The sequence below is a fragment of the Herpailurus yagouaroundi genome, unplaced genomic scaffold (genome assembly GCF_014898765.1).
Source record: "Herpailurus yagouaroundi ecotype Mexico unplaced genomic scaffold, PumYag 217, whole genome shotgun sequence".
NCBI lineage: Eukaryota > Metazoa > Chordata > Mammalia > Carnivora > Felidae > Herpailurus > Herpailurus yagouaroundi.
Window position 1 is genome coordinate 4,231,892 of NW_024412448.1, and position 23,755 is coordinate 4,255,646.

General features: G+C 55.6%; 1 protein-coding gene across 2 annotated transcripts in view; it reads left to right on the forward strand.

Annotated features, from left to right (window-relative positions):
- Positions 1-23,755, forward strand: part of CCDC40 (coiled-coil domain 40 molecular ruler complex subunit) — a 42,836-nt gene that overhangs the window by 13,180 nt on the left and 5,901 nt on the right. For both annotated transcript variants that reach the window (XM_040456591.1, XM_040456592.1), the window contains exons 8-17: positions 5,916-6,073; positions 6,267-6,389; positions 9,311-9,432; positions 13,700-13,943; positions 14,023-14,205; positions 17,513-17,758; positions 18,843-19,056; positions 20,216-20,385; positions 20,488-20,579; positions 22,866-22,986. In XM_040456591.1, coding sequence (XP_040312525.1) covers positions 5,916-6,073; positions 6,267-6,389; positions 9,311-9,432; positions 13,700-13,943; positions 14,023-14,205; positions 17,513-17,758; positions 18,843-19,056; positions 20,216-20,385; positions 20,488-20,579; positions 22,866-22,986 — 1,673 coding nt within the window. The remainder of the gene's footprint in view (positions 1-5,915; positions 6,074-6,266; positions 6,390-9,310; positions 9,433-13,699; positions 13,944-14,022; positions 14,206-17,512; positions 17,759-18,842; positions 19,057-20,215; positions 20,386-20,487; positions 20,580-22,865; positions 22,987-23,755) is intronic.

Consider the following 23,755-nt stretch of genomic DNA (forward strand, 5'->3'; position numbering starts at 1 on the left):
GAATGATTTAGACCCTGAGAAACGCAGAATTTTCTGGATTGACAGAGTCGGGGTAAATGCTCCTTTATCAAGCACCCTCCCCGATCACCACCAAATTAACAGAAAATACCGAAAAGACAAGAAGGCGAAATTCATGCTGTAACAATAAAGAGTCGCACCCTCCAGGTGGGGTAGAATGTAGGGCCCCCACCCCCTCCACGCCAGGACCCCTCAGGGGAGGCTCAGGGTGTGGACAGGCTTCCGGAGAAATACAGTAATCTCTTGGACTTCGTGTCCTTCCTGGAGGTCACCGGACACAGGAAGGGAAGCTGTCCGACCAGGTAGGGATTCCAGAAACGTTACGGTTTCTCCTTCCGGAACACGAGGGGATTCGGGTGGTGGTCCCGGCCCTGCCGATGGGGCAGACCCGTCCCAGGCACAGGGTCGACAACAAAAACGGAAGAGGACTGAGCACGTTCCAGTGGGTACTCCGCCCGAGATCTTAGAGGTCGTCACATCAGTAAAACGAGCAAAAAGGATGAGGGAAAAGGCTACTTGGAAATAAAAAATATAACCATCCCCCAAAACCAAAACAAAATAAAAGTCTCTAAACAGACAAGTCAATACCGCTAAAAACTGAACTTGTAAACTCAGAGGCCGGTTTGAAGAATTCTTCCCCGAATTCAGAGCAAAAACCCCAAGCAAAGTGATGGATGTTTTGAGAAGAAAATAAAAGCCACGGCTGTTAGATCTGGGACGGTCAACGTCCATCAGACAGAAATTCCAGGAGATCAGGGGCATTAACCGACAACGTCAGGGGAGAATATCTGTGTGAGTTCCGGAAAGCTATGTCTTCAAATATGAAGACTCACAGAGGGCCGGACAGCTGGAAGAAAAAATAAACGTGCCTGGACACAGCTGGTGACAGTTTTCAATTCCAAAGGCAAAGGAAAAAATGCTATCGGCTTACGGGCAGGACAAAAGCAGGCTCCGGCAGGCGGGGAGGACCCTCTGCCCCTTGCGGGAGCCCAGGGGACTCAGAGCCACCGGGACCCAGCCCAGCCCACAGCTCCGACGAAGTAGTTAGTTCCACGAAGGGCCAGGACCTTTTGTTTCTTGTCTTTTTTTTTTTTTTTTTCTGTTTTTTTAAAGGCTTGCAGGTGATTCTGATGTGCAGTCAGAGCTGAGGATCACAGATGTCAAATGTAAAGGACAAGGTAGCAATGCTCAGAAGGGAGGGGAAGGGGACCAGAAGAGTCCTGTCCACATCCTCCCGTCAAGAGACCACAGACTACTTGGGGCACGGATGGGAAAGAAGCCGCGAATCACACTTGTGGCTGTAGGGGGAAGCCCTTGGATAAAACCCGTGACCTTGCATCGTTTCATTTAGCTTTTCGTTAACAACACCGAAATTAAAACATTCTACTTCCAGAGGCTTAAAAAGGGCAAATTAACCAAAAGAGGTAGGAAGGGGAAGTTAACAAAATAAAATGGCAGAACTGGTTTAAAAAAAATGAGCTGGTCTGATAGATAAAAATACTTAGTTGGGTTTTTTTTTTTAACATTTATTCATTTTTGAGAGACAGAGAGAGACAGAGCACGAGCAGGGGAAGAGCAGAGAGAGGGAGACACAGAATCGGAAGCAGGCTCCAGGCTCCGAGCCGCCAGCACAGAGCCCGACGCGGGGCTCGAACTCACAAACCGCGAGATCGTGACCTGAGCTGAAGTCAGATGCTCAACCGACCGAGCCACCCAGGTGCCCCCCAAATACTTAGTTTTTGAAATGACCAACTGATTGAATAAACTTCTGACGCGCTCAACAAACAGAAAGGGCGCGACACAATTAGCGACACTGAGAATGAGGACAATTCAGAGGCATCATTGTTTTTTATTTCAAGAAGCCCACGCACCGTACTGAGCTCATCATCGAAGAAACTGAAGACGTTATCAAACATCTATTTTCCCTAAAAGCACCAGTTTGTCGTCAAAGACGTTATGGAAAAGTCCTACTAACCCGAAAGGAACGGACACCCTCCCATGTTGTCCAGCCCTCCAGAGGGTGGGAGATTTGGGAATCTTCCCAGGCTCGCTTTACAAAGCTCAGAATAACCCCCACTGCAAACGTGATAGCCACAAACACAGAAAAGTAGCAAGCAGTCTCACCTTCGAGGTATGAAAACCTAAGTACGATAGTAGCAAATTGCATCCGGCCACAAATCAAAAGAAAAATATCTCGTAGTCAGGAAGGGCTTCCTTCTGGAACTCAGAAGGAATTCATTTCATTTGAAATGAAGAAATCTACTAATCTAATGCATTATACTAGTGAGATAAAGGAGAAGGGAAAGAAAAATCTTCTGGGTGGGTACAGAACGGGCGCTTGTTCAAACCCATCGGCCATCCTAAACCAGGGTAGAAAGAAAGTCCTTTGTACCTATTTTCAACAGCGAACAAGAAAACCGCACTGAGTGGCAACACCAGGGAAGTTACAGCTCCCGTCGGGGAGGAGCTGGAAGCCACCAGCGCCCCGTGGGCCTTGCCTCAGAGGCTCCAGCAGGCGAAACAAATGAGATATGGATTTGGGATGGGAAATTCTCATTCTCTACCAATCATATGATTGTTTACCCAGAGGATTCCAGATTGTTGATTAAAACAAACACACACACACACACAGTGATAGAAACAGTAAGAAATCCATAAACTAGCTGAATGCCCGATCTAGCATTTTCTCCTATGCCCGTAATATCCCGTTAACAACTAATTTTTTTTTTTAAATCTTATCCGCAATGGTTGTAACAACCACAAAATACTTAGAATAAATCTAACAAGGAGTGAGTGAGCCTACCCAGAGAAAACCAGTAAAATTTCACTGAAGGACATAAAACATTTCCATAAACAAAGCTCTCCCGTGTCATTGGAAGGAAAGCCACACAATGTAGAAGGGTCACTTCTGTGACCCTTGATTATTTTCAAGAAGTAACAACTCAAAATTCAAGGGCTCTGGGACACGAAGTCCTGCAGCCTCCCCCCTCCCCCGGGCCCCCTTCCCCTCCACGGGGGCACCTGGCGTCAGTGGTCCTTGTGTGTTTTTCTAAGGCTGTTTTGGGGTTTAAAAGCAAAGTGAGTTACAAGGATTTTTTTTTTTTTTTTTTTTTGTAAGTATGTGCGGGGCACCTGGGTGGCTCAAGTCAGTTGAGCATCTGACTTAGGCTCAGGTCATGATCTCTGATCTCTGTTTCTCCCTCTCTCTCTCTCTGTCTCTCAAAAATAAACACATAAATAACATTTTTTTAAGAAAGTATGCACACGTTATACCCACTGCTCTGTCTCTTGCTTTCTTCTCGTATCAATGTATGCTGGAGGTTATTCCATATCAAGACATAAAAAGCTCTCCATTCTCCACGAACTGATTTTAAAGTTTACTTGGGAGACTAAACGCGCAAGAATACCCAAGAATGTTTTGACAAGGAAAGATAATGAAGGAAAATTGTCCCATCAGGTATCGACACTCGCTGTCAATCCACAGCCATAAACACAGAATGACGCGGAAGGAAACACGGGCACACAGATCGACGGTGCGGAGCAAAACGGCAGGAAACGCGCCTGGGAATTTAGCTAATTTACTGCAAATTACAGAAATGCACAGATTGCGTTTTTAAGCCCCTAGCGTATGTTTTGATCACTCGGTCCTCTGAAAATAAATACCTAGGTGCCTATTTCACCCTATACAAAAAGCAAGGTCAGCTGCAGTAAATATTTAAGAAAATCACAGAAGCATTAGGAGAATATGTGGGATCGTTTTTAAACACCATCTCGGGGTGAGGCAGGCCTCCGTAAGCGTGACGTGAAGCGCTGAGGCCAGAGGGGAGGAGCTCAGCACGTTTGCTTACACAGAAACTTAAAACTTACCAAGAGGGGTTGACAGAGTTGAAAGACAAGCACAAACTGGGGAGAAACCCCGTTCGAGCACCTGCGACAACATCCATGTCCTCTGTGTTAGTTTTCCGCTGCTGAGAAACAGCCTCTCACCAACTTCGGGGCTTAAAACCAGCCCGTGGATCTGGGCGCGAACGCTGCCGGAGCTCAGAGGTCTGGCGCGGCTGGCCGGGCCCCCTGCTTGGCCATCACGAGGCCGAGGCCCGGCGCAGGCGGGAAGACCCGGGAAAATCCGACTCCAGGCTCATTCGTGGCGTTGGCAGAATGCAGCTCCTGGCAGCTGTAGGACTGAGTGGCGCTGCTCGCCGGCTGTGAGCAGGGATGGCTTTCAGCTCCTGGAGGCCGCCCACATCCCTCGCCATGTGGCCCCTTTCCTCTGTGAGCCAACTTTGGAGAATTCCCCTCTCGTTGGGTCCCGTTCATCCTGCAAACCTCCCCCACCCCCACCCCGACTTCCTCTTTGGCCACCAGTTGGACACAACTCGCTGCTTTTGAAGGGCTCACCTGCTTAGGCCTGGCCCACCCGGTCATTTCCCTTTCGATAGGTAACGCAATGCGATCGCAAGAACCGCACCCAAGGGCAAAGGCCAGGGGAGCCATTTTCAAGTTCTGCCCACCCGGCCTTTAATGCATCTAGAGTTCTTAGAAGCCGACCAACATCCCAGTAGCAGTGTGGCCGGGGACGTGAGCAGGCAAATTGGAGAAGGGACAGACCTGGCCATGAAGACGGTGAAACTCGGTTCAACTCCACCGATGTCACGAGAATGCACATTTAAATGAGCATTGGAAATACTGGCTTGTAGTTACTCGGGCAGCTAAGAAGCAAAGCACGGTTGGACTCGCGCTCTTAAGGAAGGTTCCGCGCACGCTCTCTCATGTTTCAGGCGAGGGTGAATCGGTCAGCTCGGGCGGCTGTAACCCAGTGCCACGGAGGCCGGAAGTCGGAGATCTGGGTGTGGGCAGCGCTGGGTCCTCCCGAGGACTCTCTCCAGGCTTGTGGCCACCTCCTTCTCCCCGTGTCCTCCCCTGGCCGTTCCTCTGTGCACCTGTGTCCTGATCTCTGCTCCCCATGAGGACACCAGCCATAACTCGCTACTCACCCAGCCACCGTGGGATCTAGAAATCAGTCCTGGGCGTGGATCCACCCCTTAGAACGGAACGTTCTATCCAAGTGGGCAGACTAGGGCTGATCGAGGGTTAGCTGCCTAAATGAGCTGGTGTTCTGACTTTAGAAATCAGGCTCCTGTGAGTTTAGTTGAAAGTAGTCCATTCCTCGGGGTTTGGGAGTGGCAAGTGCGGCCTGGCCGGGCCTGGCCGTGGAGGACAGCCTTGGTGCTCCGGCCTGCGCCCCCAACATAGCCATCGCAGTCCGGGGGCTCCCGCAGAGCTGAGCCCCACTTAGGCCGGCTTCCCCCTGGGGTGTAGGGGCTCTACCTAAGACTGGCAACCTCTAAGCAGTAAAAAACCAGACGAAACAAAACTCTGTAAAATTCACACGATGCCTCACAGCCTGACACACTATCAGCAAATCCTTAGACACAGGGAGGGCCCTTAATACTTGGTGGGCAGCGAGCGGCTTGTTGTGATTCGTGGATACAGATCACATGCGGTTTTGTCTCTCCAACTGGACTTTAACTCTGGGTCTTTGTTTTTTGTTTTGTTTTAACGTTGATTTATTTTTGAGAGATAGAAGGAGACAGAGCATGAGCAGGGGAGGGGCAGAGAGAGAGGGAGACACAGGATCAGAAGCAGGCTCCAGGCTCCGAGCCGTCAGCACGGAGCCCGACGCGGGGCTCGAACTCACGAACCTCGAGATCGTGACCTGAGCCGAAGTCGGACGCTCAACCGACGGAGCCCCCCAGGCGCCCTGAAGGTCTCCGTAGTTTGGAAGCAGGTTCCCAGGCTCGGTTCACAACAGCGGGAGGGGGCCCTTCCGGGGCTGCGGGCCCAGACGGCGCCTCGTGCGCGGTGCCCAAGCAGCCCTCCCCCTCTTCCTCCCGCAGTGGCGGCTCTGCAGGCCGAGCTGGAGGGCCTGGCTCTGCACCTTTTCTACCTGCAAAACATAGACCAGGACGTGCGTGACGACATCCGCGTGATGAAGCGGGTGGTGAAGAAGTCGGAAGTGGAGCGGACGCGGGCCGAGTTGGAGAAGAAGCAGCAGGTGTTTTGCAAACTCGATGCAGTGACCAAACCTTTGATTTTCCAAAAGGCCCTTAGCTCTGCCTCTTGCGTGAATGCCGTGGCCCTGGGAGGCTGTGGCCAGCCGGAAGCGAGGCGGGGGGTGGTGCGGGGAGTCACTGACTTGGGTCGGGGGCTTCTGGAGAATTCTCTCTGAGGTGCCTGTCGTTTCCCAGGACCTTCACGTGGACCAGCTCACCACCAAAGCCAACCAGCTGGAAGACCAAATCGCCCTGTTGGAGGCTCAGAGCTGCGCCCAGGCCGAGGACACCCGGGCTCTCAGGAAAGCAGTGAGCGAGGTAGGACCGTCACCCCAGCACTCAGCTGTGGAAGCACCCACTTAGCGCCCACCGCACGGTGCCCGCCCGGGGCCGGTGCCCGCTTAGCCCGCAGGCTCCCTGCCCAGCCCTGTGTCTCCCTAAGCGTCCCAGCATCCTGCTGACCCATGCTGGGAGAGAGGGAGGGACTCGGTGGGGCACCACATTCAGAAGCCAGCACTAGGAACCAACGTTGCTGTGTCTTTTTTTTTTTTTTTAATTTGTTTTCACATTTATTCATTTTTGGGAACGAGAGACAGAGCATGAGCGGGGTAGGGGTAGAGAGAGAGGGAGACACAGAATCCGAAACGGGCTCCAGGCTCCGAGCCGTCAGCCCAGAGCCCGACGCGGGGCTCGAACCCACGGACCGTGAGATCATGACCTGAGCCGAAGTCAGATGCTCAACCGAATGAGCCACCCAGGTGCCCGTGTCTTTTTTTTTTTAAATCCGTGAACAGAAAGGAAAGAAACCACTTTACTGGAGGGAAAAAAAAGCGCTTGAACAAGTGGACAGACATACCTGGGCCCGTAAGGGAAAGCGGTCGGTGCTCCCCAGCCTGTGAATCTAGAATGTGTTGTGATCAGAGTCTCGGGGGGGGGGGGGGGGAGAAAAAAAAAAAGCAGTTGTATAGTTAGCAGAGAGGTTCTTAGGTTTATCTGAAGAATAAACTCAGGGGACTAGGCGGGAATCGTTTGGGAAGGGAGATTCAGGAACGGGGACCAGTAATCCGTCTGCCCCGAACTGAGGGCTCTTGGGGCCAGTCACCCTCGCGTTGTCCTACACATATCACCAGTTATAGAGCCCTGGAAGGTAAAATACTGTGTTCCTGGGGACGAGGAGAGACAAGCAGGCCATGGTAGCCTACGAGAGAGCCCAGAAGTAAGCAAACATTTGTGTGAAACTTGAGTAGATTATAAATCAGTAGAGAACAAGCGAATCGGGGACAACGGGGTAGGGACATTTGGTTAATCATTTGGGGAACAATTAAATCTCTTCCTCATACCAGACACTGAAGTAAATTCCAGATGGGGAAATGCACTGGAAGAAAATAAAAGAAAAATGTCTTTTAAATCCTGAGTTGGGGCGGCAGGTGGGGAGGTCAGGGCACACCCACCAGGATGTGGTGTGTGTGGGTCAGGGCAGACCCACCGAGGTCTGTGGACCTCGGGCACCAGCCTCATGGAAAGGCGGGGAGCCACGCGCGGGAGACAGAGGCTTTCACCGACTAATAAGTCTGGGGCAGGAAGAGAGGGTTTTTCTTTTTCTTTTTCTTTTTTTTTTTTTAACATTTATTTATTTTTGAAAGAGAGACAGAGACAGAGCATAAATGGGGGCGGGGCAGAGAGAGAGGGAGACACAGAATCGGAAGCAGGCTCCAAGCTCCGAGCTGTCAGCACAGAGACCGACGCGGGGCTCGAACTCATGAACCGTGAGATCACGACCTGAGCCGAAGTCAGACGCTCAACCGACTGAGCCACCCAGGTGCTCCTAGATCTTGAAAATCAGTAAGAAATGCCCTGTGCCTGATTCCACTATGTGGTGTTTGTGGACATATATACACGATGCTGTGACTTCCTCTCCTTATGAATTTTGGTGCCTTCGGCCCCTCTCTTCTGGGTGTGTCGCAGCCAGGCAGGGCCGCCCCAAGTTCTGTGTATCCTGCCTTCCTGCCCCTGGAACAGCACGTGGCCCACAGCAGGTGCATCACAGACATTCGTGAGGAACCAGTGATGGAAAGGACCCGACAGGGAGTTCTGCTAGGCTCACCAGGATGAACCAGCGAGGAGGGGAGTGTTCCTCCCGGGCTGGCAGTGAAAACACACGTGGGTCTTTATCAAGATCTCCATTCAGGGCGCCTGGGTGGCTCAGTCAGTTGAGCGTCTGACTTCGGCTCAGGTCGTGATCTCGTGGGTCGTGAGTTTGAGCCCCGCGTCGGGCTCTGTGCTGACGGCTCGGAGCCTGGAGCCTGCTTCCGATCCTGCGTCTCCCTCTCTCTCTGCCCTTCCCCTGCTCTGTCTCTCTCTCTCAAAAATAAATAAACATCAAACATTTTTTTTTTAAAAGATCTTTATTTAAGGACAGCATTGTAACACGCATGGGGAAAGATGCTCCCCTATCCCCGGCCCAGCCCTAAAACTCCCCTACCCCCTCCCAAAATATCACTGGGGCTTCGCTCCAAGGAAAGTGCTGAAGACGCACGCAAGTAGAAATTGTGTAGATTTAAAAACTCCACCAGCAAAATGAATGGCGGGGGCGGGGGCAGGGAGGGCGGGCATCGGGTTCAAGAGTCACCACATATCCGTGCAGCGGAAGCCTGTCCGACAACCAAATACCTGCTGACACGAAAGCCCGTGCACAGCATGCTGATTTTTAGTTCTGGGTTACAAAACGTAGAGAACGTGACCGCAAACACCCACACCTGCGTGCACACACACACACACACGTGCACACATGCACACAGACACATCAGGGCCTGATGGACGCCCCCACCCAGCCGCCAGGTCGTTCTCCACGGTGCGGGCTCTTACGAGAAGGGCTGTCGGGCCCAGAGGCTCCGTCTGTGGACCGGAGTCATTGTGAGAACCAGCGACCCCCCCACATCCGCATTCTCGACGGGGCGGGCGGCAGTCACTGCCCGCCACCCCCCTTCTCCTCCTCCTCCTCGATCCCCTGGCTCTGAGCACCTCGCGGCCCTGGGTCAGGGCTCGGGTGGGTGCTCAATGCGCCTTTAGAGCCGTATTTATGTTCACGTTCGTCCTTTCACTGGTGCGCGATAGGAAAGCACGAGTCACATACGGGAAAGGAGGCGGTTCCGGCAGTGGGGGCCCTCACACACTCCCGTGGGGCCTCTGGCATAACGAGGTTCGGCCAACGTCCGCGTCACCCTGACTGTCCCCCGCAGGCCTGCACGGAGATAGACGCCATCCACGTGGAGAAAAGGCACATCGTGCAGCAGTGGGTCGCCTGCCTGGTGGGCATGAAGCACCGGGACGAGGCGCACAGGACCATCCAGGAGGCGCTCAGGTACACGCACCCCTGGGAGGGCCGCTCGCCACCCTGCAGGGGGCCGGGGCTGGGGGCTCGGGGCCACAGGTGGGTGTGCCCTTCACCTGCTGGCCTTGGACAGGGTCAGGAGGCAGGGTCAGACGTGGGATCCAGAGCAAAGCAATCTCATGGTGCTTTTCGTGTGTGACGGGCCCCACACTCAGCTTGGGCTGGCGTGGGCCCGCGGACCCTGGAGGGGGCTCTGTCATCACCCGGATTTGCCAGAAGAGGAGGGTGCGGTGGAAGGCAGCGCCGTGTGAGCCAGACTTGGGCACTGCCACGGTGGCCCCAGTGGGCCTCCCTCGGGCCTGGGGTCCGGCAAGCAGCACCCCATCACTGCCAAGGATAACCGGGGCCACAGAGCAACGACAGAGAGCATCCACTAAAAACGCGTCCCCGGAGGGGCGCCTGGTGGCTCAGTCAGTCAGGTGTCTGAGCCTTGATCTCAGCTCAGGTCTTGATCTCAGGGGTCGTGAGTTCAGGTCCCGTGGGGGGCTCTGCGCTGGGTGTGGAGTGTGGAGCCTGCTTAAAGAAGGAAAAATGGGGCGCCTGGGTGGCTCAGTCAGTTAAGCGTCCAACTTCGGCTCGGGTCATGATCTCGCGGTCCGTGAGTTCGAGCCCCGTGTCGGGCTCTGTGCTGACAGCTTGGAGCCTGGAGCCTATTTCGGATTCTGTGTCTCCCTCTCTCTGCCCCTCCCCCACTCATGCTCTGTCTCTCTCTGTCTCAAAAATAAATAAACGTTAAAAAAAAATTTTTTTTTTAAAAAGAGAGAGAAGGAAAAATGTGTCCCTGACAAAGGGGCATGGCGAGGCCTCTTGGGACCGCTCTAACGGCACCCTGGGTCCCGCCCCTCCCTCACACTAAGGGAGGCCGGATGACCAGCTCTCCCGAGGCTGGCCAAACACCCCACTGATCTGGTCCCGGCAGCCCCGGGTGAGGCCCACATGTGACCTCTAGACCAGACAGGTCCCCACCACCCTGACACTTTCTAGACCACGACCAGCCATCGAATCTTTGCCATGTCGGTGACAAAGTCACGTCAAAAGCGGGTCCCAGCCGCGGGTGAACAATCATGATCGGGACTCTAGTAAACACTGAAAGTCACGTATTCAAAGGAAACATCTCAAAACAAGCAGAAACCACAGACCCTACTGTGTTTAAGCTCAGGGGGGCGGGGACACCCAAGAATTTACAGTCCCCGGGGGCGGGGGGGGCGGGGCCACACCCCATCCCCTGGTGCCCTGCCGGCAGCCTTGTCTAACTTCCCGATGGGACATGGGAGGGGTGGCCTGGCACAGAGCCCCTCGCCCTGGGGATGCTGGGATGTAGCTAGGGTGCCTCCAGACCCCCAAGCAGCTTCCCTGGGAACCTTGATGGATGGGGCCCGAGGCCGGGGCCGTGCAGTAAGCTCCACCAGTGTCTGTACCCCAGTATTTTCTGTCGGTATCCGTTCGTCTAAGAAGTTATGAAAACGATCGGTTATCAAGGATCAGTGATCACATCATAGGAAATTTGAAAACCACAGAAAAAGGTTTCCAAGAGCTCTGTCTTTTTCCCTCTGGTGACCACGACAATTTATTAGCAGTTTGGGCACGCCCGGGCATCTCTTCTCCCGTGCCTGTGACTTACCACGTGTTCAGACGTCTGTCACGCAGTTTGTGACTGTGCCTTTTTAAATTGGACGTCTGCTTTAATTGTCAGATGTAATAGGCATTTGTAAGGCTGCTACTCCCTAAAAAAGAAAACGAGTAGGTTTTCCGTTTTAAGCCGGGTTTGCGGAGGCTAATTTATGTACACGCTTCTTATGCGGAAGGGTTCTCCCTCTTCAGCGCACAGCTTTGCGAGTTTTTTGGCAAATGGACCGAGGCCAGTGCCCCCATACCCCCACCCCCACCCCCCGAGTCAGCATCCTCTCCGCACCTCCCGCCCCCAGCGGACACTGACCTGCCTTCTGTCCCCTGCGGCCCTGTCCTTCCCAAGATGTCCCATAAATGGAACCCCACAGTGTGCACATTTTATCGTCTGGCTTCCTCCACACGGCACGCCACTGTGTTCCCCGGCTCCCCCCCCCCGGTGGACTGCCCCGATGTTTCCAGTTTGGGGACATCGTGGGAAAAGCTACCGTGACAGTCGGTGCACGTCTGGGTGTGGACGCATATTTCCGTCTCTGCCGCGTGAATACCCAGGCGCGGGATCGCTGGCCAGTGCGAATTTGACTTTGTTACAAACTGCCCGTGTGTTTTCCGGTTTGGTTTCTTCCATTGTGCATTCCCTCCGGCAGGTGGGTGACAGTCCCAGTTACCCGCGCCCCCATTCTCACCAACGCTTGGTGTCGTCATTTTGATTGTAGCCATTACCAGGTTTACGTTTGCATGTCTCTGATGACTTACTTGCCACCCACACGCCTTCTCTGGCGAAGTGTCTTTTGCTTATTTCTCAGTTGAGCGGATTATCTTGTTCTTGACTTCTGAGGGTTCTCCGCATAATCTAGACACGAGTCCTCTCTCGGGTGTGTGCTTTGGAAGTATTTTCTCCCTGTCTGTGGCTCACCTGCTCCTTCTCCCAGCCATGGCTTTGGAAGAGCAGAGGCTTTAAATTTTGATGAAGCCCTATTAGTTAATTTGTTTTCATAGCTCATGCTTTTTACGTCCCCTCGAAGAAATCTTTGCCTGACCCAGGGTCATGAGGATTCCCTCCTCCTGTCTTCTGCTCAGCTCTTCCGTGTGGCACATGACCGATTCCAAGTCAATGCCTGTCGTGGTATGAGACCCAAGCTCGGTCTGTTTGCACGTCTGTCTCCAGCGGTCCCAGCACCACTGCTGAAAAGACGGCTCTCTCCCCTTTGAAATAGTGTGTCATCTCAGTCACAAATCAATTGTGTGTGTGTGTGTGTGTGTGTGTGTGTGTGTGTGTGTGTGGCGTCGTCTCTATTTGTAGACTCCTGGTTCTGTTTCATTCAATCTACCCTGTCCCTTCACCGACACCACATTGTCTGGATGACGACAGCTTTATTATAGAAAGTCTTAAAATCAGATAGTGGGAATCCTTGTTCTTCTTTCACAAATTATTTTGGCAATTTGAGGTCTTGTGGCTTTCCATATCAAGTTTAAAATTAGTTTGTCAATTTCTGGGGAAAAAAAAATATACTTCCTGGGATTGGAATTGGAATCGCACTGAGTCTACGGATCTGTTCAGGGAGAACGGACACCTTAACAATATCGGATTTTCTGCCGAATAAACATGCCATCTCTCCCTGGTATCTTTTTAAAATGTGTACAGATGTGTGTTGCTACGCTGTTGAAATTCGGGGGGAAAAAGGCCAGAAAACTGGAAAGAGCCCAACTGTGTATCAGTGAGGATTCTTAAATTAGGGCCCAGTCATCACTTAGAGTTCCATCTGGTCACTGAGAAGAACTGAGGGATTTCCATGTGCACTGGTATTTAGTGTCTCTAAGACACAAGAAAATTAAGACAGAACAGGATCTACTAGGCTACTGTTTGTTTCTTAGACACAGACAAACATAATGCTATGTAAGTATGAACAGATCTGGAAAAACATGTAAGAAATAGCTGGTTGCTTGGGGAAGAGAATTGGAGGCCTGGGGACAGATGTGAGGAAAAGACACGGAGGGCGTTACTCCGGTTCAAGGAGAAAGTACTTTGAATAAGAACTTTTTCAAGGGATAAGATGCTGTCAGTGGACATCTCAGAACAAAGGGGGGGAAATGTCTCGCACGCAAACGAAAATTCCACTTCTGTTTTCCGGCACCTGTGTTTGTGAATGGACGTTACTTGCGGGTATTTCCACGGCCAGGGTGTGGGGGGGAAACAGAAGAGTTTGGAGCGAGGCCCACCGGTGGCCTCCCAGCCACGCCATGCACTGTGGCCGTGGGGTGAGCCAGTCCGGTGACCTGAGCTCCAGTGCTCACGTGTATGACCCTGGAGTCGCGCACCCCCTTTCCAGGATGGCTCTCGGGCCTAGCGAGGGCAGGCGGACGAGGCCCCCGGACAACGCCAACCCCTCCCTCCCTTCTCCTGTACTCACCATCTCAGAAGAGTCTTAGCCTTAAACTCAAAAGTGGGCAGGGGCTCTGTGAATACATTAGGGAGCAGTAGTCGAGACTGGCTGCTATTTGCGGTTGGTTTCCCATTCGTCCCTCCCCATCGGGGGAGCCCCCCGTGAGCGGGCACCACCACACGCTTGGGCCCTCTGATGCCCCAGCTTTGCTCTCTCGATCCCGGCAGCGAGTGCCAGCACCAGATCGCGTCCATCGACGGTGAGATCGAGGCCTACAAGAAATCCATCGTGAAGGAGGAGGAGAAGAATGAGAAGCTGGCCGGCGTCCTGAACCGCACGGAGACGGAGGCCAGCCTGATGCAGAGGCTGACCACGCAGTGCCTGGCCAAGCAGCAAACCCTACAGAACGAGTTCAACACCTACCAGCTGGTGCTGCAGGACACCGAGGCCGCGCTGGGCCAGGCCCACGTGGTAGGACCGCATTCCCCACCCCGCAGGGCCGGTCCCCATGGCCTCCCCAACCGCGCCACCCCTGCGGCTTTCTTTCCAGGAGTACACGACGGCCACGGGCGAACTGCAGACCGTCCACCAGACCATCCAGAGTGAGCTGGAGGAGAAGAGGAGGACAGATGCCTCCGTCGCGGAGAAGCTGCAGGAACACATTACCTCCAACAAGATGACCAAGTGCTTCCACAAGCTCATCCTGAAGCTCCAGAAGGAAAAGACCAACCTGGTACGCCACCGCTCGCCCGTGGCCGTGAGGGACGGGCGCCTGGGCTGGCGGGCGGGGCGGCGGCTCTCAGAGAGAACAGATCACGCGCAGAGGAAGCGGGGCGAGCAAGGGGCCCTGGGTGTGTCCGTTCACTTTCCACTTGGTCCTAGTTCTAAAAGCAAGCATTTGGTGGTGGAAAAGCCTGGAAATAACCCCACCGTCCAGAGACGACCTCTTCTAGCGTTTTGGTATGTTTCCTTCTGGAACTCTTTCCAAACACCCACGCTCGCACCAAGTACGTGCATGCACAACGACACACGCAAACACACGTGCATAGAAACATCCCCACGCGCACACGAGCCGGCACGCCCACACAGGCACACACACTCGTGTGTGCCCACACGTGCACACACCTTGAACAACAGAGGACTCCGTGTGTCAGTTTTCAGTCCATTCTATTCCCTTGTCGTCAGTTTTACTGAAAAGTGACCCAGAGAGACAAGGGCGCAGGTAAGAAGCGTAGGACTCTGCTGATCTTCTCACCGTGTGTATACAGAGTTTTATTTAGCTTCCAGGCCACGTGCAACATACCATTTTCCGTGAAATATTCTCCAGAAACTTCCCTTTTTCCCTTCTGCATGACTTATCATACGAATGTGTAGGTTTTAAGTACTATAAACAACTAGCACCGAACGGGCTTGCCTGACGGTTTTGTCCCACACTTCTTTTTTTTTTTTTTTTTAATTTTTTTTTTTCAACATTTATTTATTTTGGGGACAGAGAGAGACAGAGCATGAACGGGGGAGGGGCAGAGAGAGAGGGAGACACAGAATCGGAAACAGGCTCCAGGCTCTGAGCCATCAGCCCAGAGCCCGACGCGGGGCTCGAACTCACGGACCGCGAGATCGTGACCTGGCTGAAGTCGGACGCTTAACCGACTGCGCCACCCAGGCGCCCCATTGTCCCACACTTCTGAGGAGAGAGCGCTACAGCGGAAACCCTGGGTCGAAGGGTAGGGGTGTCATCAGTGGGTGGGAGCCCCCAGAGCCTCTCCCCACCAGGCTTGGCCGTCGGGGCCTGGGACCCCCTCCAACAAGGCCTCTCTCTTGTTCCAGGGGTCTTAGTTTACTCTGAGCTGTGGTCATGGGTCCCTGTGTCCTTCAAAAAGCAATTCTATACTTAAATTTCTTCTTCTTTGCCCCTTCCCGTGGTGTGGGCCCCCCGGGGACCCCCCGGAGGCTGCCTTGGCCTGCAGCAGGCCTAGGGCCCATCCCGGCAGACGGCCCGCCCCACGGCCCCCACTCGAGTCTCAGGAGGAGAGGTGACCCACTCAGCCTGCCTTGCTCTCCAGCCCCTACCAGAAGCTTCCATCTGAGGGGCGGGAGATGAAGGGGACCGTGGGCCCCTCCTGGCCTTAGGCTAAGAGCATTAAGTCCCTCTCCCACGCGATCCTGGCCTCTGCCTTCACTCTCTCCTCGTACGAGAAACTTGGCAGGTGTCAGAGGATTGAATCTAAGCATTTATTACAATGGGTGCAAGGTGGCTGGGAAGCCAGAGGCCGTGCCCCTAAATGTCGGCCATTGATCGGTTGATCGCCATCGCTGTCAGGTGGATACCGGCCAGGAGGAGGCCCGGCTGGTGGGGCTCGCCTGTCCTTCCGGGAGGGCAGGGCTGCTGTCTCCCCAGCCGGCAGCCTAGGCACGCCACCCTCCCGGGCACCCGGGAGGAGGGCAGCTTGCTCCTGGCCTGGTTACACCAAAGAAGTGGGGAGACGGGGCTCGGCTGGGTGTCCACAGGAGGTCCTGTCTCACGCCGGGGGCATTCCATTCATCCTTCCTCTGGGAAGTGGGGGCAAGACTACCTGCTGGGAGCAAAACTAGGGGCCCCACGCTGTCCTGGAGAAGCTAAGGAGCATGGTGTGTGCGAAGCCAGCCTTCCTGCGAGGATGCAGGGGGGCCCCCAGCCACCTCTGCAGGTGGCACATGTACTATCACCGATGACCAGCGGAGGGCAGTAAAGGGTCTTGGTCCCTCAACTGTCCATCGTGATTGCCCAAGAGTTCCAAGTCCTGCTCCTGAAAGGGGGTGTTTTTGCCAAACCGTTCAGAAAGCCGCCTGGGATCTGGAGCTGGGGCCCAGGGGGCGGACAGGCACGGGTCAACCAAGAGTCTACAAGTTAGTTCAGGAACAGTACTGACATCCCAGGAGAGGCCAGGGTGTTCTCAACACGAGTGAACGGTCCAGGAGCAGAGCCGGGGGGAGTCCAGACAGCCTGGCTCGTCCGGCTGGTGACCAGAAGGGGACTTAGGAATTGGAATCTCATAGGGCTGCAAGCTCGGGGGCAGAGTGGGAGGCGGGAGCCCCTGTGAAGACCAGGGCACCACAGATGGTCTCGGCAAAGGAAGAGACCGGGGGCTCAGCCAGAGCTCAGAGGACGGGAGGGTTCGGGAGCATTTCCACGGGGATCTGGGTGACCGAGGTGCTGGAAGATTCTGCCCCTGCTGGGCAGGCTCCGGCTTTAACACCGAGGGACGTTGGGTGTCCTGCCGAGCCACCCACAGTGGCCGGTCAGAGGGTGCACCTCAGAGGACGGGGAGTCGACAGGAGACGGGGACAGGGAGAGAGCTGAGGATGTACGTGGGCAGGAGTGGTGGGCACAGCCATGGTCCAGGGAAAAGACCCCATTTCCAAAGGGAGCCTGAGCGGCCGCACCTGCTGCTATAAATATCCCTACAGTAAACTCTATGTCACCGGAGAGATGGAGGGAATCCTCCTGAGAGCCAACAAGAGAGGCAGGGGGAGCTGGTCAAGACCTTCAGGACAGCGGGCGTGCCCTACAGAGGCGCTCAGCCATGGGCTGCAGCTCCTGACCGATGACATGAGAACAGGGGCGCCTGGGTGGCTCCGTTGGTTGGGCGGCCGACTTCGGCTCAGGTCATGATCTCACAGTTCATGAGTTCGAGCCCCGCGTCGGGCTCTGTGCTGACAGCTCAGAGCCTGGAGCCTGTTTCGGATTCTGTCTCTGTCTCTCTGCCCCTCCCCCACTGTGCTCTGTGGCCCCCCCCCCTCAAAAATCAACATTAAAAGACAATGACATGACAATAGAAGTCAAGCTTTAGCTAATTAAAGAGGAGCTTACAAATCTATGTGTAGAGTATGATCCTGTTTCTGGTTCTGGGGGTGAGGAAGGGGGCTTATATGTGAAGACTGGCAGGAAGGAAGGCTGGCCGTGTGGCAGGTGTTCAAGGAAATGACATCCCGGCCAGCTCATCTGGAGCCCCCACCCAGGGGGGAGAGACGTTCAGACACGTTTCCTTTTGCTAATTCAGGTGACACATCTCTCCAAAACTGACGGCAACGTTGCCCAGACCACCCTGGACATCACGAACACCAACTGCAGGCTGGACGCCCATCAGAAGACTCTGGCCGAGCTAGACAAGGAGGTGAAAAAAGTCAACGACCTCATCACCAACAGCGAGAACGAGATCTCCAGGCGCACGATCCTGATCGAGAGGAAGCAGGGCCTCATCAACTTTTTCAATAAGCAGCTGGAACAGATGGTCTCCGAGCTGGGGGTAAGACCTCGGGGCGGGAGAGGCCGCCCCTGCTCGGTGTCCGTGCCTGGCCGTCTCCGCAACTCCTTAGGTTCAGAATTGAGCCTTCCCCGCCCCTTTTACGGGTGAAATGGCATACCCACGGGGCACGACCCCAGTCAGGGGCCGTCCGCGGACCTCCTTCCGCCAAGGGCCCGACAGCAAACGTTTCAGGCCAGGTGGTCGCTGCCGAAGCTACTCACCCCTGCTGTCCCGGCCGGCGAGGCAGGCGATTAAGTAAATGGATGTGCACAATTAAACCTTATTTATGGCCCCTGAAGTGTGAATGCCATGTAACTCTCACCTGGCACACAATTTTCTTCTTTCTCGTCGTACAAAGACAGTGGGTGGGATCTGACCCTCGGACCGCTGCTCTACGTGAGGGGGTCTGATGAGTTTGAGGCTTGAAGTGCTATTGGCCAGCCAGGTATCCCCAGCCTGGGGCCCTAACTCTGGGCTTCCGGTCTGGGAGTAAGATGGGAGACCCCAAATACCAGGGAGCCTTATCAAAGCTGCAACCCACACGGGTCCTAAGAGAGTACAGACCCCGACCCGTGACAGTCTGCTGGTAAAAGACAAGTTGATGGGGCCCCTGGGGGGCTCGGTCGGTTGAGCGTCCAACTTCGGCTCAGGTCACGATCTCACTGGTTCAAGCCCCGTGTCGGGCTCTGTGCTGACAGCTCAGAGCCTGGAGGCTGCTTCCGAGTCTGTGTCTCCCTCTTTCTCTGCCCCTCCCCTGCTTGTGCTCTGTCTCGCTCCAAAATAAACATTTTTTTTAATTAAAAAAAAAAAAGACAATTTGCAAAGCCCCTTTGGGTGACGGAGTTCCCCCAACCCTGCCCTTGGCCCCACAAGGCTGTGACGTGGTGGAGAAGGCCTCCCGAGACCCGTGTCTCCCACAGTGGGTCAGGGGGGCATATGGCGGGAGCCCGGTGCCCCGGATGAAACGTCCCCAGTCATCCTCGCACAGATGTGTGATCTCCTGGCCCCCTCCCCTGCCCACCCGGAGAGCACCCCTCTGGAAACAAGGAGGCTCAATTTGCTTTTTTGTGACCGTCCCTCGCAGGGAGAAGAAGTGGGGCCTCTGGAGCTCGAAATCAAGCGGCTGACCAAGCTGATTGAAGACAACAACAGCAGCGTGACACAGGCCCAGGTGACCTGGCTGCGCCTGCAGCAGGAGATGGTCAAGGTCACCCAGGAGCGGGAGGAGCAGCTGGCTTCCCTGGATATGCTCACGAAGGAGATCCACATCCTGGAGCAGAAGAAACTGCGCATAGAAAGTAAGCGCTCGGCGTCCGGGGAGGGGGACCCACCGCCTACTTTTCACGAAACCACAAGGATCACGGCACCTCTCGTAAACGTGAGCTGTTGCCCTGACCGCCAGCCCCGCGGCCGGCACACTGGATCTGTCCAGTTCTCGGATGGGAGGGTGCTTCCAGAGAGAGGACCGTGGAAGGCTCACCATCCTGCCCAAGGCTGGGCAGCGTGACTGGAAACGCAGAGATGCAGCTCCCAGCGGGTCTGCCTCTGGGGGGCAGGGTGGGGGGGGGACACCTCGTGCCCTGAACTCGGGGCTGCGAGATGGGGAATCTTTCTTACTCTCCAGCAGAACCTGGAAAACCCGTCCCACCACGGGCTCCCAGACGGTGTAAAAACCAGGGGTCTCTAATGTGCTGGAGTGTCCAGTAGGGTGAGACGGGCATCCTTCCCGGCCACCACCCCCTCCCCGGGGCCCCTGCTGAGGCACCCTGATCCCCCACCTGGTCGCACGTGGTCTCCAGCCAGAGATCCACGCAGGTCAGCCCGGCCACGCGGCCCCACGGGAAATGCTGCTAAGTGGCCCGGGGCCCATTTCTTTCTTTCTTTTAAAAAAAAAAATTTTTTTAATGTTTACTTATTTTTGAGGGGGGTGGGAGGAGCAGAGAGAGAGGGAGACACAGAATCCAAAGCAGGTTCCAGGCTCCGAGCTGTCATCACAGAGCCCGACGCGGGGCTCGAACCCATGAACTGTGAGATCATGACCTGGCTGAAGTCGGACGCTTAACCGACTGAGCCCCCCAGGTGCCCCCCGGGGCCCATTTCTTCCCAGGGGTCCTGCTGCCTTCCTGGCCCGCCCTGGGGTCATCCAAATCCCACTGTTGAAGATTAGGGTGGTTGTTTTCTGCCCCAACCCCCGCCCCTGAGCTGGGCGCGCTGGTGTAGGGGGCAGAGCCAACCTCTCCGGGAGACCCAGGAGCACCAGCCACGTCCCCAAGGTTACTCTCAGGGCAGGGGGCTTGCCCCCCACCATCTCGTCCCCTCACCTGCTGGCCGCCCGCACACAGGGGTCCTTTCCGTTCCCTCAAAGGGCCAGGCTTCGGAAACAGAGCGGCCAGGGCTGTGACGGGGAGCGGGGGCTTCTCTGGGGACATGGCTACCCCCGCGTCCCCTCTGCCGCAGACAAGATCGATCAGGAGAAGAAGGAGCAAAAGGAGATTGAGTGCCACATAAGGGGCCTGGAAAACGAGCTGAGGAAGATCAACGTGCTGGCAAACAGGAGTCGGTGCAGCTCCGAGGAGCTACAGCAGAGCAACCTGGTGACCGAGAAGGACTTCGTGGGCTCCCTGAAGGTCAGGGCCCGAGGGCACGGGCTGGCGGAGGGAGGGCGCTCGGGTGGGCGCTCGCGTCCCCCGGCGTCACCCACAGCTGGCCGTGCCCCTGTCCCCGCGCAGGCCTCAGAGAGGGAGACCATCGAGATGCAGGAGAGGTTGGACCAGCTCCAGGAGGAGAAGGCGGCCATGCTGAACAGCCTGGTGGAGGCGGAGTGAGTGCCACTGTGGTGTCACCGCCCCTGCAGCCCAGGGGCGCCCACCGTCCACTACACCTGCCTGGGGAGCGGTTCTGGAGCCAACACTGGGCGGGGGGGGGGTCCCAGGAAAGACCTGGTGTCACCACACGGTTCCGGCCGCCCGCCCTCGCCAAGCCAGTCATCGGGGGGGAAAGCGAGTGGCTCTTTCGGACAAGCGTTAAAAGTTACATTATTGCTGTGATGTCTGACGGCCAGGGTAATCCACCCCCAGCTGTAAGCATTCTACGCTAGAACAATCTGTGCAGAGCAGACAGGGAAAGTCACGTTGTTGTCCTAACCCCCTTCCCTTACCGGAACCCACGGTGTTCGTGTCTTTGCTTGCTTTTTATTTTTATTTTTATTTATTTTTTTATTTTTTAACGTTTATTCATTTTTGAGAGACAGAGACAGAGCATGAGCAGGGAAGGGGCAGAGAGAGGGAGACACAGAATCCGAAACAGGCTCCGGGCTCGGAGCGGTCAGCACAGAGCCGGACGCGGGGCTCGAACCCATGAACCGCGAGATCCTGACCTGAGCCGAGGTCGGACGTTCAACCGACTGAGCCACCCAGGCGCCCCTCTGCTTGCCTTTTAAACAAAAATGGGGGTGTTCTCTATGCTGCCCTTGGAAGCAGAGTCACGTGTTTTCTGTGGACCGACACCTGCAGTGGGAGCTGGGCTGCTGAGCCGCCCTGTGTGGCCGCAGGCCTCTCCTCTGCGGGCACACGTCCCATTGGTGAAGCTGCACCTCATGACCTAAGCCCCTCCCAGAGGTGACACCTTCAACCACCGTCACACGGGGCGTCAGGGGGAGCGGCGAGGGACACAAATGTGGAGACCGGGGCACGGGCATAGGTCTTCGCTGATATCGCAACTTTTTCTTCCAAATGAAGTGTGGTTGACACACGGTGTCCCACTGGCCCCAGGGGTGCGCACTGTGCTCACCACTAGGGTAGCTGCGGGCCGTCCCCACCCGACGCCGTTACACCACCACTGATGACATTCCCTATGCTGTGCCTTCCGTCCCGTGACTCACTCGTTCCGTAATCTTTGCGAATATCCTAGTAGCTTCTGGGCTGTTGGCCTGTGCCGGCTTTTTCTTACGTCAACTCCTATCACATTCGTGTTCTTTTCTTGGTTCCCCTACAGCTGCCTGATCCGCTCTCTCCGTCTCTCTTTTTACGCCCGCGGTCTGTCTGTATCGCGGGCTGGCAAACCCTTGCTGCAAAGAGCCAGACTGTAAATGTTTTCGGCTCTCGGAGCCGCACAGCCCTGTTTGAAGCCACTTTAAGTCTGCCGTCGCAGCTCGTGAGCCGCCGCGGACAACACGTAGCAAACGGGCGTGGCTGTGCTCCAGTAGATCTATTGGTGGACACCGTAATTTGAATTTCACGTCCTTTTTCTGCACGCGGTCTTTGAAATCTGCCGTGTGTCTTATACTTCTGGCACATCTCGATTCAGACTCGGCCAAGTTCAAGCGCCCCGTAGCCATTTGTGGCTGGGGCACCCTGTTCAGTGGGGCAGGAGAGGCCATTGCTGGCAGCTGGTCTGGCCGTGGCCGTGGCTGTGGCTGTGGGTCCAGGTTCCTCCTGCCGTGCTCGCCCCCCTTGGTCCCTAGCAAACCAGATGGCGGCCCCCCGTCCCCACCCAGGGTGCCGGAAGGTGGACTTGGCACTACTGGGAAGGTAGTTGGGTGCCTTCGAGGCCCAGCCTGTGAGCCACACCTGCCCTCCAAGCCCACGTCGGGTGCTGTAGTGGGGAGAGACTGCCCCTGCCCCTGAGCACTGTGTGAGGAGCATGGCTCTGGGGCACAGAGGGGAGAGGGAGGAGGACTGCAAAATTCTACCCTCCCCGAGGGTGCCAGGCCACAGAGACTCAGGGGGCTTCGGGTCCCACTCTGGTCTCCAGGGCACGACTGCCCCCTTTGCCCTGGGTTGGGTGGGCTGGCAGGAACTTGAGAGGGCACGTTGGCCCAGGGTTTTATGTCGGCCTGCTGGTCCCAGAACAGGGGAAATTTGTTTCTGTTTAACAGTCGAGCCCATCACCCGGTGCCTGGGTATTTAAATACGCCATGTGGGAGTGAGACAGAGCCGGGTCCAAGGCACTGGGCCCCCTGCTCTGAGCCCACCCCAGACCTGCCTTCCACCCACCTGCTCTGGGTCCCGATTTGGAGCGAGCACTTCAGAGCATGGGCTCACAGAAGCCTCAGAAAGAAATCCCCTTAATTTCGCCCTCTCTCACACTGCCTCTCCCGCCTTTAAAGACACCAGATCATGCTTTGGGAGAAAAAAATCCAGCTTGCAAAAGAGATGCGTGCATCGGTGGATTCCGAGACGGGCCAGACGGAGATCCGAGCCATGAAGGCGGAGATCCACAGGATGAAGGTGGGTAGGAGGAGGGTGGCGTTGGGGGGGGGGGGGGGGGAGTGCTGGTGGGCCTGGCCTCACTGGGGGAGGGCCCCACGGGAACCGCACCGGCCACCCTGGCCCGCGGCACGGACGTCACCCCTCAGCTCCAAGCACAAGCACCACCAGCCACTTCCTTGCCGACCTCCTGTCCACGGTCTGTCCTCTTTCGTCCTTCCTGCACGGAGATAGTCGGACGCCACCAGACACACGCAGCCGCATGCGCGGTATTTTCACGAGGCGCTTGGATCCTGACCCCGGGGCAGCCAGAGCACTCTGGCCTTCCTGCGTGCCGGTGGCGTGGCAACCCCCGAATCTCATGACCCATTTATTGAGCAGAAGGTGCCTCGCTCAGTCAAAACTGCTCCGAGACTGCACCCGTCTCCTCCCTCGGAGCCTCCCTCGTTCTCCACCGTCATCTTGAGCCAGATTTCATGACCTCACGAAAGGCTGGTAATTAGATCCCAGGCTATCACCGAGCCTGAAGAGACTGGAAGAGTAGGCAATAAAAACAAACACTCGTCACTGCCACAGCCCGGCTTTTAATCAGGACCCCTCTGGCTGTGCCGTTCAGGGGAATTCTGATCAAATGCATGAGCTCCTGATAAGTTTTTAAAACCCTCCACTTAATTGACTGTTCAAACCACACAAGCCACATATGTTGTGGCTGCAGCAGGTCGAACCCCCGCCAAGCGCTCGCACACGGGCACACAAGGACCGCCTTCTCCCTGCCTGCTTACTGGCTGCT